The sequence below is a fragment of the Trachurus japonicus genome, chromosome 22 (genome assembly GCF_045865225.1).
Source record: "Trachurus japonicus isolate A0001 chromosome 22, Traja_1.0".
Taxonomy (NCBI): Eukaryota; Metazoa; Chordata; class Actinopteri; order Carangiformes; family Carangidae; genus Trachurus; species Trachurus japonicus.
This window is the reverse complement of record NC_140928.1, coordinates 16,424,169-16,440,915: the sequence shown is the minus strand read 5'-3', so window position 1 is coordinate 16,440,915 and position 16,747 is coordinate 16,424,169. Positions and strand designations below refer to the sequence as shown.

General features: G+C 42.2%; 1 protein-coding gene across 3 annotated transcripts; it reads left to right on the top strand.

Annotated features, from left to right (window-relative positions):
• The first annotated feature begins 1,633 nt into the window (after nt 1–1,633).
• On the top strand, nt 1,634–16,431 carry hif1aa (hypoxia inducible factor 1 subunit alpha a). 3 transcript variants are annotated; one of them, XM_085767773.1, is made up of 16 exons: nt 1,634–1,909; nt 8,488–8,678; nt 9,158–9,309; nt 9,535–9,619; nt 10,354–10,463; nt 11,455–11,657; nt 11,896–12,002; nt 12,972–13,119; nt 13,338–13,437; nt 13,474–13,708; nt 13,822–14,024; nt 14,177–14,299; nt 14,415–14,671; nt 14,779–14,878; nt 14,969–15,059; nt 15,179–16,431. In XM_085767773.1, the coding sequence occupies exons 1-16, from the start codon at nt 1,878–1,880 to the stop codon at nt 15,340–15,342; spliced, it is 2,301 nt and encodes a 766-aa protein (XP_085623899.1). In that variant the 5' UTR covers nt 1,634–1,877; the 3' UTR covers nt 15,343–16,431. The 3 variants fall into 3 exon arrangements, with proteins under 3 accessions (XP_085623899.1, XP_085623898.1, XP_085623897.1); XM_085767772.1 differs by having other exon boundaries at nt 13,471–13,708; XM_085767771.1 differs by having other exon boundaries at nt 13,338–13,708.
• Nucleotides 16,432–16,747: the final 316 nt, after the last annotated feature.

Here is a 16,747-nt window from a genome sequence, read left to right as displayed (position 1 = left end):
GGGCTCTTTGCACAGCTCCACTACTTCCTGAACTTAGTCTGGGGCCGTTGACTCGCTGTTTTGGTAGGAAACAGATCCAGGGCGAGAGAGACAGGCCTTTCCGTCAAAATAAAAGCACCGAGCTAATAAAATGCGGTAAAACTCTTTAATTTAAGGAATATAATTTACAAGAAAGTCCCTGAGCCATTAAGTTAACATTTTGCTTTTATTCTATTACAAGTTAATGTTTATTTTATAAGTTTTATGTTGGTGAACACTTTTATTTTGGTGAATTTGGTGATTTTGGTTTCCGCTACAGACAGGAACCAGAATGCAGACGAAATTCGAGGTAACGGACACCAGGCTCTTCGCTTGTCTGAAGAGCCTGGTGATGCGAGGCTACCTGAACTTAATGCTGCTCCTTTATTTCCTGTCTTACATTATTGGACAAACTGATTAATCCAGGTGTGTCTGACCATTGTGACTCCTCAGACACACCTGGATTAATCAGTTTGTCCAATAATGTAAGACAGGAAATGAAAGAGCAGCATTAAGTTCAGGAAGTAGTGGAGCTGTGCAAAGAGCCCATTAAAGTACTTAGGGGTTGGGTCATTATCAAAATACGGTGAAAAACATGTCCCTGCACTTTCCAGACACACAAATGTTTGAAAATTTAAAAAGATCATCCACATTAAACCAAAATTATGTAATTTAAAACCATTTTAAATGATGATGATAATTTCAGTTTATATATTTACTGTTTTGTTTTATTTTTTTCAGTTTTAATTTCCTTTGTACCTAAAAAAAACACTTGTCCCACTGCCATGGTTCAACGCTATTGGACAGTGTAAAAATATTTCCTCATTTTTGTTTAAAAAAAAAAAAGTGGTCAATAATGAGCAAACACTGGGCTTAATATATGAATAAAATTAAATCTAAATTGGCTGTTTAATAATAAAAATATTTTTAAAAGAATTCTGTCCTTCAATTTGGTGTCATTGGTGTTACTGGTATCACAGACCATTATTTTGAAAGGTTAAGAATATGTAAGAGAACTCCCACGGTCAGAAAGAAGAAGAAGAAAAAGAGCCATTTAAGACAATACATTGTGAGTGTCTCTTTCATGAGTAAAAAGTAAGATATTTCCAATTAAAATGTCATTTTTCAATGTGGTTCTTTTTTTGTGTCATTGGTGTTACTTTGATTTGCGCTATATTGAAATATTTTTATGGAAAAAAAAACAGTTTAATAAGTATAATTTATAGATTTTAAGGTGCTAACTCATGCTGGCTTTGAGCTAGCTTGGACACTATTTTGTGTAATTAGCCTTTTATAGATATTTGTCATTGGTGTTACACCAATGACAGAAAACTCAATACGTTTGATAGATGAAAAAAAAAGAAAAATATTATATATTTTTTACTTTTTTGACTCGGAAAATCACCGTATTTTGATCATACAACCCCACTTAAAAAAAAAAAAAGCTACTATCCCTTTAAATTACAGTTATTTCAGTGGTGGAGCCTCAGGTTTCCTGCGCGCGTCCCCGCCGGTGGAAGAAAGCATGTGATTGCGCGCCCCCGACAGACAGGGGGGGGGGCGGGGCCTGAGCTCCTCTACGGCGCAACATTGTCTCGGCAAGTAAAACCTCTCCAGCGTGGCACTGTCTTTGAAGAAGAGGAGGCGAATGAGCTGATTATTATTATTATAGTGGATGGGAAGCTCAGTCAGTTTCTTTGACAAATACACAACAGTGAGAAGAAGTCGTATGCAACGCGTTTGAGGATTTTACGGACACATACCGGTGACAAACAGCGGGATTTCGGTTTATTTCTCGACGGGCCCGGATACATCTTGATACGGAGAGAGAGACTCAACTCCGGTCCCTTCGTCCTGACATGGACACAGGAACTGTACCCGAAAAGAAAAGGTAACAGCCAGCCAGCGCTAGCTCATGCTACGTAACTTAGCAGGCTGATATTGTTGATTTAGGGGCCAGCTGCACTACTTTGGCCATCTGTTGTTATTTTATTACTACTGCTGCTGTGACATTATGGTGTTTTTTTTCTCCAAGGCTACTCGATAGTTTATCGTTTATCGTGTCGTGTGGTGACGCTAGTTGCAGTTAGCACTTGGCTAACGGAGGCTAGCGGACATAACGTTACAACTACCCCAGTGTTTCACTGTTTTAATTTAGCTGAGATAGCTAACTTAAACCAGATATGTACCAGGATCATCTTTGTTGAATTGATTTGTGTGTCTTACTTCGATTAAATCAATGATTAAATCGATTTACCTACGTTTTTTTTGTTCATGCGTTACTACGTTATTGTGTTAAATCGGTGAGTGAGTGAGTGAGTTCCTGGTTGTTGGGCTAAGTTAGTAGTTGCATCTGTGTTGTATACTATCTTATCAATAGGACATCAACACTGGTGGTGTTTTATTTGGTATTCATGGGCCAGCATTGACAGTAGCTATTCAACTAATATAAGAGCTGCCTGAGCTCATGTGGGCAGCTCTGTCGTGTCGTGTGGTGTGTGGTTTCTGTTAAAATATTTAGGATTCAGGGAAAGTTACATTGGTTTCGATTTCTTTTGTTTTTATTGGACTGGGTTAACAGTTTATGGTTTAATCAGAGAAGTAATAATCTTAATTTACATAACGGTGAAAGTCTCCGTGGGACATTGTACACAGCTGCATTTGAAACGGATTTTAAACTCCTCAGCATTTCCTTCACATGGCCAAAATTTGTCCACATGTTCACTTGACTCAGATTTAACGAGATGGCCATAATCTGCACATATTGTAAAGTGGCCCTTTGTTTTCACAGTAATAAAGTGAAACATTAAATGTATCATCACGGATTAAGTTGTATAGTGTGTTTGTGTCCAGGGATTGTTATGTTAGGATTGTACTGAATGTAGTTGTCATTGACCCAAAACTAATGATTGTATCTGACCGTCGACTTTGAGGTTAATAATGGAATGATCTTCTTGAAAAGCATCAGTGAAAACAGAAAAGTATTAAGTGAAGGAAAGTGTAATTTACCTAATGCTCAGAGTCCAGATCCAACAAATTACTGATCTAAGCCCTTGGGCCTTTGACAGATTCACTGAATATGGTGATGGATGGAGGGGTTTAATACACCCTCACTTCTGTGTGCAAACTTGTTTTATTTCCCCAAATCAGCCCTGGTTCCTGTTTGAGCACATACCCAACTGTTCACATTCAAATGGAGGGAAAAGGTCGACCTGATAGTAATAACGGTATCATAATGAAAAAGTCACCTGATTAACAGGCGAGTCAGTCCTGAGATAAACAAGGTCATAAAAGTGACCAGCAGATGGTCAGCAGCATGGTAGCAGTGGACACGGGATGTAGGGATTCCCCAGCTGGGGGTAAAATACCAACAATGAAATCCATCCTCAAAGGATCTTGTAGAAAGACTCATTGTGTAATAATAAACATTCAGCGAAAAGCTAGTAAATCTGTAGAAGGGTGTCTTTGTCTTAAATGGAAACTTTTTATGATACAAGGATGCACATTGCACAAAGGTTTTCCTGTGCGAATTTGAACAAATTAGCATGATAAAATTAATATGAAATGGTGGATGGAAAATCATCCAAAACTTACCCTGTGGTTAGTAAGGGGGGCGTAATGTCTAGTGTGTTTGACACTAAACTCAAAATGAATGCAATTTGTTCCTTAGAGTTGAAGTTCTGTGTTATCCAACCTGTTGATTGAGTTTTGACCACCTAATGCACCTAATTCACTTTGCCAACTAGAAATTGCCCTCTGTATGTGAACATGTTAAGGGGTTTGATATTTGATATTTGGCTTCAGAAATGTTGTGTTGTTTTATCTCAGAAGCAATCCATAGTTGTGCTCCGGTTAGATGCAGTTTCAGCAGGTCTCTGTGAGGTGCCATGGTATTATTTCTGTCTCATCTCTTAATCACCAGGGCTTGACGTCAAAAGGAGTGGCCAAATGTGTGTGGCGATTCACAATCACTGGCTCACAATTTGCAGGTTGCCCTGAGACATTCAAGCACAGTTTTGCTGCATGTAGTCTAGTTAGAACTTGAAAAGGAGATTGGGTTGCTTGTTGGTACAAAACATAAGGTTTGTATCGTTTGTGTGGCAAGGTTTGTGATTGAAGACCAAGACTAAAATGTGCATTTGGAGTCTGATAGCTCAGTATGCTAAATTGCTGCCTTAAAAAAAGATGGATATTGTAGTTGCTAACTGACCTAGCATGTTTCTGTGTTTAAAAATGTAAAGTGATAGAGGCTTTTAACTGTAACGTATACAAAGCAATTAAGGCTCCCTATGCTTTAATTGTGAGGGCGGATCAATAATGGATGTAGACAGCTCTTCACCGGGAGCTAAAGGCTCAGGAGGACATGAAATCAGGAAGTGTCTGCTAGGGTTGGGCTGTGCATTGAAATGTGTCCATCATTTATAATCAAGAGACTGATTAAAGGTCTTAGATAGTCTTCACATTAACTTATGCTTACATCATATTTTCACTTTCTTCTTTGAATAAATATGACACAGTTGTAATGGCCTGTGTACTGTATTACAAACAATGCGAGGAAGGAAGTGTGATAACAATACCTATACATCCTGACTGTTGTTGGATGTAACCATTGCTTAGTTGTACAAGTCTTGTCTGCACATTTTACAGAAATATCAGAAATTAATGCATGATCTCCCTCCCCAAATGACCCCAACCAGTATTTTATTTCAGTGCCTTCCCTTTTGATCCACTGAATTGAACTGGATTTGGATTTTGGACATGTAGTTGGAAAAAACTGTTGCAAAGTGATGTGAAAAAAAGAGGAACGCAACTAGGTTTAAATGTTCGTGCTGTGCAAAAGCATCAAGGTAGTTCTGTTAACGCGTCTCTCAGGCGCCTGTCTTTCCTGTTGCACAAAAAGGCTCAAAAGCCTTTTAGCAGTTCAAAACCCACACAAAGCATAGGTCAGTTTTCTAAGGGAGTGTTTTTAAAAAAGTCCCCCCTTTTCACCGAAGGCACATCAGAGATGAGCTTTTTAAAATACAACACTGGAAGTTGATGAAAGTTCAAGTCTTGATCAGTTGGAGGCTGTTTGATACAGACAAGTCCAACTCTCACATGAGTGTCTCTTTCTATGATGATTGTCAGACTTGATTTTTCAGAGGTGTAGAGGAGAGTTATAACTGCTTTGTTTAACTAGGGTGTAATATTTATTATCTTGACTTTTCACTGGGAGGTGCAGTCACAGACGGACAGGCTTCGCTGGAAGTAGTAAGCTATTATTGTTGTGTATTGATAAATTTTGCTTGTTGTGAGGCATCATGGTAAAAACGCTCAGGCACAATGATGTTTATGAAGTTTATTTTTTCCTTGTTGAACATTTCAAGATTTTAACCACCTTCAACAGTGAATACTAGCTCATGTTGTCATATGAACATTTGAACAAGTTTTTTCTGTAGTTGAAAAATACGAAAACAAGCAGAGATCGAAAATTGTGCGTGCAGTTCCTTATCAGATAAAGTTTATACATGAAACTGTGTATGTAATGTAGTCATTAGGAGTTTCACTCCTGTATTATTAATATATATATATAATCACACACTGAACACACATATCTAATCTTCCTGCCAACTATTAAAATCAGCTTTATTTCCATTATTCCATGCCCAAAATAAGCTGTTTATGTTGTCGTCATTGTCAGCTGAAATATGCAAAATATGTTGGTAATTCACTACCCAGACACTTAGGGGAGACCCCTATGAGCTGTTTTCAAAAGCGTCGTCACTTCATGTGGCTAATTATAATGCACACAGACGATGTGACTGGGAAAGGGGTTTATTTTTTTTGTCTTGCGTTGATTTTCCTCCCATATTAGGCTGAGATTTTAGTTGTTGTGTTTCCCCGAACTGGATTACATAATAGATAAGACAATGTTTACTGTCAAACTAAACAGTGCTGACAGATAGTGAGAACATTTCTTGGTGAAATAGGTCAACCCCTAGTAACAAAGTGCACAAGCAGCCTGGGTAGAACTGGCCATGCTCACTTTGATTGTACTACACTGTTTTCTTTGCACAGTTAGTCTTCAGTCCCCTTGTCCACATCTGGTTACGACTCAAATGGATATTGTTTACATAATGACACTCATTCTTATTACAAAACACAACAAGTCCAATTACACGGAGCAAAACGGCAAATGTGATTGTGTTGTGAGGCATGTCAAGCAGAGGACTGCTGGGCATGCATGACCATGTGCATAAACAGTGTTATATAACCGTGGCCTCTCTGCTTGCCCTTTGTTTAACATCAAGAGAGGGAGTTTGTTTTCGCTGCATGTTTCATGTCAAAATTAATGCAGTGTGATTCTCTGTTAGTGTGATTCTGTGTTTTCTCCTTTTCTAAGTTTGAGGAGGCAGGTCACAGGATGTCAGCAGTTTTACTTCTTAATATCAAGTATTGCGATACTTGATAGGACAGAAGTAAATCCTTGCAGTAGACACTTGTTTCGCTGGACTGGCAGTTTCAAATTTGGAAACTATGAAAAGCATCCAGATTAAAAGCAAAAAGTTATGCTTTCAACCCAATCTGCTATCCTTCATAATCTTGAAAATTACATAAATTAATTCCTTCTCATCTGAATCTTCCTTATTACAGATGTTTATAGAGCTGTGTGTACAGTAACTCAAACACTGTGGTGTTTGTCATGATACCCGCAGGCTTAGTGAAATGTCCTCCTCAGTGTTGTCACAGTCTACCTTTTGTTCAGTGGTTGCGTATTTGGGGAAAGGATTTGTATACGTACAATGGGGAGCAGCTATTACAGAGGAAAACAATTTGTGTACAGGCTCATACTAATCGCTCATCTAGCCGCTGATGCGACAACAGTTAATAACAATGTGTGGAGTTTATCTGTCATTAGATCATCGGTAGTTTATCCAGTGGCTTAGCAGGAGTGTGTACCGTGTCTTGTTAATCATTTGTAATAACTTCAGCCTTTGATGCTGAATTAATTATTTATGGGGTGAATGTCGTGTTAATGTGGGACCCAAACCAGGAGTTGAAATTGAAAAGGCATGTTCACAGAGATTTCATAATCCAGCAGTTCCCTTTTACGATGTCGAGACATTCTGGCGGTGTTACATACTGTCTCCAAAAGACATTGTAAACATCTGTCAGCGTTTTTCACTAATGCGCTAATAATGTATACATTTTTGGGAGGAACTGGAAGACTCAAAAATACAGCTACACCTCATCAACAAATGGGAATTAGATGACCAATCAAAGCTTGTACATATAGGTTTATGTGTGTAGTTTCTATATGAATTTGTTTTGTTTCCATGCGGTTTGAATACGTCCCCTCTTGTGCACGGTTTGTGCCAAGTGCGTCTATGTTGTGAGGCACCTGAGCTTTTGTCTGCACATAAAACCCCCATCAGACTCTGATGTTGTTCCCTGGCTCAGGTCATTGCCATGCTGCGCACAGTCTTGTCTTGTATCTCTTTACCCCAGAGGACAAGTAATGTAATTTGTCGAGTCTATTGTGCATCAGTTGTATTGGATGCAAAGTTTTGGTCTGGTGTTCCTGCAGTCCTGCCAGGCGATTAGGCTAATTTTAGTTGGATGGTGCATTTTCTTGTCAGTGCCTCAAATAGCAATATGGCCTTGGTCAGTGGTCTAAGTCCATAACAGATCAATTCCAATTAGGTGTGCATTTCAAGGCCGAGGGCTTTTGAAGCACCATCCATTTTGTGATGCCGCTCCAGGTTCTCCTCTAATGCATTTGAGCTCCTGTCGTGGTTACCAATACAAATAGAGAGTGGACTCAGTGTTTAGTTTAAAAGCCATTGTGTTGTTTAAAGTAATTGTAATATGAACATGTCTTGTTAGGATCTTGTTTATAATGCGGCGAGAGTCCATTTACCACTTTGGATCGCTGCCTGGCTAAATGCAGGATCTGGAAGGCAGCAAGCGGAGGCAGTAAGAAGTTATGAGGGTTGCTGATGTAAAATGATATAAAACCTGACAGTTTGTTTGTCCTGGTATTTGTAGATGTGGCTCTGTGTTTGTGTGTGCTCCCCCTGTGTCGGTGCCAGTCTTATTATTCTCCTCCTTGTAGGTCTGTTGAGCCAGGCTCGTAAATGTCATGATGAGTGGTGTCACACTGTAGCTTGGCTGTGCACCAAGAGACGGACGAGAGAATCCATTCCCCGCCCTCCCAGCCAATCACTCTGAGGGGGTGGATTTGATTTCGTTTGGTCAGCAGCCAATAAGATGTTCTTTGATGGCCACATATGTAAATGAGTCTGATGGGGGTCCAGACGGGGTACTTGGCCGGGTAGCTGGCTCATTGCGGACTCCAGCTGCTGCAGCCCTGCTCCCCAATGACAGGCCGGCGGGGCTGACTGAAGTTAGGAAGGAAGGAGGGATGTCTGCTCTTGAAGCTCGTCACAGTACTGTGTCTGACTCTGACCCGCCGCCTGTCTCCCGCAGAGTGAGCTCGGAGCGGAGGAAGGAGAAGTCCAGGGATGCGGCGCGATGTCGACGCGGGAAGGAGTCGGAGGTTTTCTACGAGCTGGCCCAGGAGCTGCCACTGCCCCACAGTGTCAGCTCCAGCCTGGACAAGGCCTCCATCATGAGGCTCACCATCAGCTACCTGCGCATGAGGAAGCTGCTCAGCACCGGTCAGTATCTGTAGTTGTCGTACCTGATGGGGGACAGTGTAGCGTGGGACACATGTACTGTATATCTTTGAGTTAAATCCTAATGGCAGCTGCTGTCATTGTTATTTTAGAGGCAGATTGAGAGTGTCTCAATACATGGACCATATTTAGAGTTTTCATTAGATTCACTTGTAGGGCGGCGTCACATTAAAATGATTTACAGCATCACTTGAGGAAAGAACAACACTCTACAGACAGTGATACCAATGTGATGAACAGAAAAATACTGTTTACTGAGTCAGTTGCTCTGAGAAATCCACTCATGCATATACAAACACAGATCTGTAGATAAACTCAGTTTTGTATGTCACTGTCACACACACTTCAGATGATGATGTCCTGAGCTCAGTTCTTCTCTAATGCTTTCCTTTTCTTTCTTTCTTTCCCTCCCTTTATCTCTCTCACCCCCCCCTTCCTCTCCCCTCTCTTATCTCCTCCAGATGACCCAATGGCAGAGGAGGAAACAGAGCTGGATATCCAGCTAAACAGCTCCTACCTGAAGGCTCTGGAAGGCTTCCTCATGGTGCTGTCTGAAGACGGAGATATTATCTATCTCTCTGAGAATGTCAGCAAGTGCCTCGGGCTGGCACAGGTCAGTCTGATTTACCCTGCTGTTTGTCAGCTTGAAGAGTGGAGGGAAACAAAGTCAGAAGTGGAAACTTTTTAAAGACTTTTAAAACTTTTATTGTTCCTCCAAAAGTTACAGTTTTAGGGATACTGCTCAACAAACATATAAATACGTACATATAAAGCCTTGTGTATCTCTACCATGGACAAAATAAGCACTTGGATTATATTCTCACTCTGTCTGCTGCAGTTTGACCTGACTGGACACAGTGTGTTTGACTTCACACATCCCTGCGATCAGGAGGAGTTGAGGGAGATGCTGATCCACAGAACAGGTGAGGGCAACAACAGACTGGAGAGGGGCGGACACACACACACACACACACACACACACACACACACACACCAGCAGGGCTTCTGATGCATCCAGAGCTGGAAAGTTCAGACTGGGAATCTGTCAGAGTCAGTTAAAATGTTCCCCTCTTCACTCCTGGGGTCAAAGTGATTAGAGTTGGCCAGAGTGTGAACCTCAGTGACCTTTCAGCCAGCGTTACTGGAACAGCATACTACATCATGGCACTTTTGCTCGCACCACACAGTGGAGCCTTGTTCAGTGCCAGTGGATAGAATTTGTTTACTTTTTCCATTTCCAGTTGGTTTAAGTTTGTTTGGGGTTTTTAGGTGACATTGATTCAGCCAAGGCTTCCCTCTGAAGTGGACTGAATAAGTTAACATAAATTGTATCCATTGATGCTCATTTGAGAGCACATTGTATTTTTGGCTAAGTATCGAGCTGACCACCAAGTGATATCATCTCAGCTACAACGGCTGCTGAATCCACTTCCTGTCCTTCACTTGCTGTAGCTCACCACTGTGCAAAAGCTTTATTGCTTCATGGCTCGTCTGAATGCAAATATGAAATGTTGGCAATATGCAAAATACTATAATCCATCGCTGACATAAAAACAATAAAAAAAAGGGGCACTTGTAAATGCTAACACCTTTTTATTGTAATTTTCATACACACGTACGTACCTGCCTGTGACGCTGACTCATCGTGTTTTTTCAGGCTCCAAAAAGACCAAGGAACCAAACACAGAGCGCAGCTTCTTCCTCCGAATGAAATGCACACTGACAAGCAGGGGCCGCACTGTGAATGTCAAGTCTGCCACATGGAAGGTAAGGCCGACTGCAATCATTTAGGAATTGTACTCTCCTCAATGTATCGGAAGTAACCTTTTAAATTTTCCCATTAAACTTTAAAAAATGGGTCTGTTAAATCTCTGTACAGCTGCAGTGATAACAATCATTTGTATATAAATTTGTAAAGACCTCAGTTACAAGTTCATCCAGAAGGATTCTTGAACCAGTGATCTGCAGTTTTAAAAAACAGTATTAAGTACGGGGGAAATAAATCGTATTGGTTGGACACATTTCATACCGTTTTTAAATGTCAATTCATTTAATTTAAATGTGTTGCTGTTAAAGAGAAGCCAGGCAGGCTTTTTCCCGTGGCTATGCTACATTTTTACCTTAATTAAAAAGCTCCGAAGTAATTGTGATCATTAACTATATGACTTGTGACTTGTACAAGTGAGAATGGAGGCTCTCTTGTCGTCCACCTGGCGTCTCTTGTCTGAAAACCAAACTTGCAACATCAGTGTAGTACTGTACCTGGCCGCCGCCCCGGGGTCCCAGCTCTCGTCTCTGCGGCACCGCCACACAAACGCGCTCCGTAACCCGTAATCTTTTGTTTATGATGGTTAAGACTACACAAATACAGTATACAAATCGTTAACATCGTATATGTTACATAACATTACCCACCGCTTTGTAAACTAATGCACATGGACCAAAGGTGGGTTAGAACAACAGCAGAAAAGTGACCAGCCTTGCATCGTTCCCCTTTAATAGAGTTTTGATGTTTACACTCTAGCAAAGACCAAAGAACTTCCCTATGCATGTAAATTGAGGAAGCATCATTTTTAGGTTTACATGACTCTACTTCAGTAATTACAGACCCAAACACTTGAGTGACTGTAAATGCACTTTGCGCTAAATCCTCTGACAATCACCGGTTTAATGCTTCAGGAAACTATCAAGTATCCCTGGGGTCTGGAGATTAATTTGTTGTGTTTTTGTTGTGACCCCTGCGCTACCTTTCCTCTAGGTTCTCCACTGCTCAGGCCATGTGCGTGTTTATGACACCCACTCCGAGCAGGCTACCAACGGGCACAAGGAGCCGCCTGTCCCCTATCTGGTGCTGATCTGTGACCCCATCCCACACCCGTCCAACATCGAGGTCCCTCTGGACACAAAGACCTTTCTCAGCCGCCACACGATGGACATGAAGTTCACATATTGTGACGAGAGGTGAGTTCCCTCACTGTAGTGGTTGGTTGTCATATGCTTAAGAAGCTTGTCATGGATAAAACACGGTTCAGCTTCTTAAGCCACCTGTGTAGCACTTCTCTGTTATTACCCCTGCTTTCACCATCACGGTCATACAGAGCCACCTAGTGTTCAAAGTGAATACTGCAGAAGCTTGGTTTGTGTACTGTATGTCTTCAGCTTGTCAATAGAGGAATACATTTTCTTTTTTCTTCTCCAGAATCACTGAGCTCATGGGTTACGAGCCAGAGGACCTGTTGAATCGTTCTGTGTATGAGTACTATCACGCTCTGGACTCTGACCATCTTACCAAAACTCACCATAACCGTAAGCACAAGACTTCCCTTGCAACTTCAAATGCCTCAGACATTTTGAGCTAACTCCAGCCTTCAACTAAATGCCAAAGTCAATGTTCTACATGGATGCAAACAGCGCGCCGAAAAGCGAAACTCGCTTTTTTCATGACCAATTAGGTGACTTGTGTGAATCGTTCAGATCCGAAGAGTTTTTGTTTTTGAGAGGGAGGGGGGGGGGGTCTCAGCGTCTCAGCTGGGGTCAGTAAAATGTTTTTCTAACAGGCTGACAGTGACAATCACGTGAAACTGAGGCGAACTCATTCATGGTTGTCTCTGATTATACTGATAACAGCCTACCTCCAATGTTGACGCGCGACGTGCGCGCTCATTAAAGCGGCGCGTATCCGCGTGCAGTCGGTGCGACGGCGACGCCGTTTTTTCCCCCCGTGCACCGTGGAGCTGTGCGCCGCGGACATGCACGGTTCCCTACGTACGTTGCTGTGTCAGGCAGGTGTCTCCCACGGAGCTCTGCCCCGTTTCAGAGGTGAAGGAAGCTCTAAGTGGAAAGACGTCGCCTCCGTGATGTAGAATGTGTTCAATTAAAGTGAAACTAACACATTATATAGGGCTATATGTCCATTACACACTGAATGAAACATCCCATGTCTTTATTTATTCAGTTTATTTTAATAGTAATAATTATGACTAACATTCAGTGAAGACCTAAAAATCAGTATCTCCAAAATGGAAATATTGCAAAGGAATTTTTTTCAAAAGCATTTTTAATATAGAAATGTTGGCCTTCTGAAAACTATGTCCATCTATATGCACTCAATACTTGGTTGGGGTTGAACTACTGGAAATTGACTTTTCCGTGATATTGTAATGTACTTATTTGTTAATGGTGAGCCCCCCCCCGGGAAATTCCTCTCTTTTTTGGTCCTGACCCGTTTGCATCCCTGGTTCTAATTCCCTCCCTTGCTTTTCTCGTTGCTTCCAGTGTTCGCAAAGGGCCAGGTTAGCACAGGACAGTACCGCATGCTGGCCAAGAGAGGAGGCTTCGTGTGGGTGGAGACCCAAGCAACTGTCATCTACAACAACAAGAACTCACAGCCACAGTGTGTTGTCTGTGTCAACTTTGTACTCAGGTACTAAAAAAAGTGGTGGAACAGACTGTCATGTATTAACCTGTTTGTTTGGTCCTTCCCAAGTTGGAGAGACAGCTAATAGCGTTCATGGTTATGTTGAAATTTATGGTTTGAGCTGATGACTTGTTATTTTGTTGTCACAGAGCCATTACCGTGTCCTCGGTTTACTCAAATGTTATTTGTGCTTAACTCTGTCACGTCCTTGTCCTCTGTTACAGCGGCATCCAGGAGGAGAAACTGATCTTGTCTCTGGAGCAGACTGAGGATGTGAAGCCGGTGAAGGAGGCGCAACCGCAGAAGAAGGAGGAGGAGGAGGAGGTGGAGGAGGTGGAGGAGGAGGAGGAGAATGAGGAGGAAAAAGAAAACACTGCAGTTGACAGCAACGTGCCTGAGGTGTCTCCAGCCCTGCTGAAGAAGGAGGAGGAGAAGAAGACTCCAGAGCTGGATGTGATCAAACTCTTCACCCAGGCTGCAGAGGCCCGGCCGCTGGCGAGCCTGTACGACCAGCTGAAGGAAGAACCCGAGGCCCTCACCCTGCTGGCCCCGGCCCCCGGTGACACAATCATTTCCCTGGACTTCAGCTGTCCTGGTTCGTGACCCGACTACACATTCTTCTACATCTCTTTAGCATTTAAAAAAAAGAGCCGATGTGGTAAATGGTAGATGCGATCATTCTAACTTTCTTCCGTCCTCTGACAACAGATTCAGAAATCCAGCTGCTGAAAGATGTCCCTCTCTATAACGATGTAATGCTGCCCTCCTCCAGTGAGAGACTGGCTCTGCCTCTTTCACCGCTGCCGACCAGCGAGCCTCTCAGTGTCGCCACCACCAGCTCTGAGAAGGCAAAAGCTGAGAGTTACGCTCCAGCTCCGTCCACTACATTGACCAGCCACAGCTCCTCAGAGGTGAGACGGAGTATTTACTATTAACTCGCTAAAATAGCAATAGCAAATAGCACTTTGAGATTATTTTATGAAAAGCGCTTTACAAATTAAATGTATTGTTATTATTATTGTTAAAATGTATCAACTTTGACCTCTGAACCTCTTCTCTTTAGGCTGACGGTCCTTTGGACTTTTGCTTCCCCATGGACTCGGAAATGAGCTCAGACTTCAAATTAGACTTGGTGGAGAAGCTGTTTGCCATCGATACAGAGCCCAAGACCCCCTTCACCACACAGGTAATAAGTCGAAGAGATACTGAAAGTTTTGCTGTGTTTAAATCAGTTTTTCCATATTGGGACATTTTACTAAGTCAGACTATCTGAATTAATTAGACATTGTTTTGCTTTTAAGGCAATGGAGGACTTGGATCTGGAAATGTTAGCTCCCTACATCCCCATGGACGATGACTTCCAGCTACGCAGTCTGAGCCCAGAAGAGCCCTTGTCTTGTGGACCGGTCAAATCCCTCAAGAGTTCACCACTGCACGTCGCGCAAGATGTGGGCAGCTTTCCCAGCTCCCCATTCAGTGGATCAGACAGCCGCACAGCTTCCCCGGCTCCGCCAGAGCCTGTAAGCGGCCCGCATCCTGCCACCATCATCGCTAAGAGGTAAACATCTCCACAATTAATTATATTTATTACTTTATCATGTGACTATTATTACTCTATCATTATCATCACTGGGTTAGTTAAGCTTAAGTATTGCTGTGCTACAGGACACCGCAGTTGGACAAAGAAGTCTCGCTCAGGACCCTGGCGGCTCAGAACGCACAGCGCAAAAGAAAACTGGGCGATATAATAGAGATGAGTGGACAGGTGAGCGCTCAATGGCCAAGCATTGCACATAGTTTATTATATATTTATAAATGGAAAGTTTAAGCATTTTTTGTTTGGTGATTTTTGCAGGGAAGTGTGCCTGAGGAACAAGTGGAGCAGGGGAAGAAGCTGAAGGCCTCTGAGTCAGGAACAACCAGGACCATACTTCTGCTGCCTTCAGGTGAACAAACCAGACCAGACTGGACCAGACTGTCGCCTCAAACCAGTCATCAGATCAATCATAACCCTGTTTCTTTCTTTCTTTCTTTCTTTCTTTCTTTCTGTCTCTCTCTCTCTCAGATGTGGCGAGTCGTCTGCTGGGCAGCACGTCGGACGGCACCAGCTCTCTCTTCACCCTGCCACAGCTCACCCGCTACGACTGCGAGGTCAACGCCCCCTTGCAGGGCCGTCAGTACCTGCTGCAGGGCGAGGAGCTGCTGCGCGCACTGGACCACGTCAACTGAGTCAATGCTTAGCCTGCTCACTGCTGGACTAGACTGGACACTACAATTTCTCCCTCCACGTCGTCATCACTCCCTCTCCAAGACCCCCAACCCAACTCCTCACCCCACCCCCACCCCCACCCCGCCCCTTATTTATGTATCTTTGAGTTCCATTATAGTTTGGCTGCTGTTTGTGCACATCATGTGATCTCTGCAGCATTCCACCGTGACAAACACCATAGCAGCATCTGGGTTTTGGTGCAAGGGATTCAGGCATCATGAGATGTCCAATTGTCGTTTTCTTTTTTCTGTTTTCTTTCCTCTCTCTCTTCCGGGGAGTCTCAGCACACAGCGCCTCGACAGATGACCCCTCTCCAGCAGGTCACCAACAGAATCTGGCGCTACTGCCAGCAGTGTATTGTAAGCTTCAGTCGCACAATTTATATTTTCTTAAAAAGAAAAAATATTACCAGCAATATATATTAAGCCTTTTTAAAGTAGTTTTGATGGGATTTGAACAATTTTATTTTTCCTCCCATACTTGTATGTTGTAGTACTCGTACTTAACAAAAGATGTCTTTAGTCCAGAAGTATGAAAATATTGTTTAAACCTAAAGTTGTTTGAATGTTATCTCCATTTAATAGCTATCAGTCTTTGAGGTAAATACATTTAATTGTGTAGCAGTCCAGTACATGTCACTTTATTACTTTACTGTAAGTGTGTGTTACTGTACATATACCAGGGAAATTTTAATCTACTCAGTATGGCTTCACAGCTTTGACCTGTGCTTTCAAAACCCGAGAGTAATCGCTCCACTTTCTGTTTGCTTCTCACCATGGAGAATTGGCATTCGTCTCTTAACATGGAATAAATAAGTGTTTTTTGGTTTTTACTGTGTGACATACAAAACTGTCTAAATAAGTGGATCTCAACCATCCAGATTTTACTTGTGTAATCATCATCATCATAGCGACATTTCGTGAGTTGTCAAACCTCTTTGCTCTGTTAATGGTAGTCGGTTTAACCATCTCTTCATGCCACATTGTTGGGTCTCTCATGCTGCCCTTTGCTGTCTAACATTAAATGGCTTTAATAAAGTGCATTGTTTCTGTTTCTTGAACTTGTTTGATAAATACTGGATTTTGTGCTGTAGAAACTCAACTCTTAATGTGCTAATCACTATTTCTCGGCTCCCTAAAAAAATGACAAAAGGCTTTGAGGTACAAAAACACATTGTTTATTGTTACCAGTCCTAGCCTGGTCAGATGCGTACATGAACTGATGAAGCCTCTTGGATGAGAGGTGAAACGTCTTCCTAGACAAATAACCAAGTCCAGTTGCTTTTCGATTTAAATTTCCTTGAGATAACTATGACCTGGACAAATGAGAATATTCACAGGCACATTGTTTATTGTATTCAGAAAA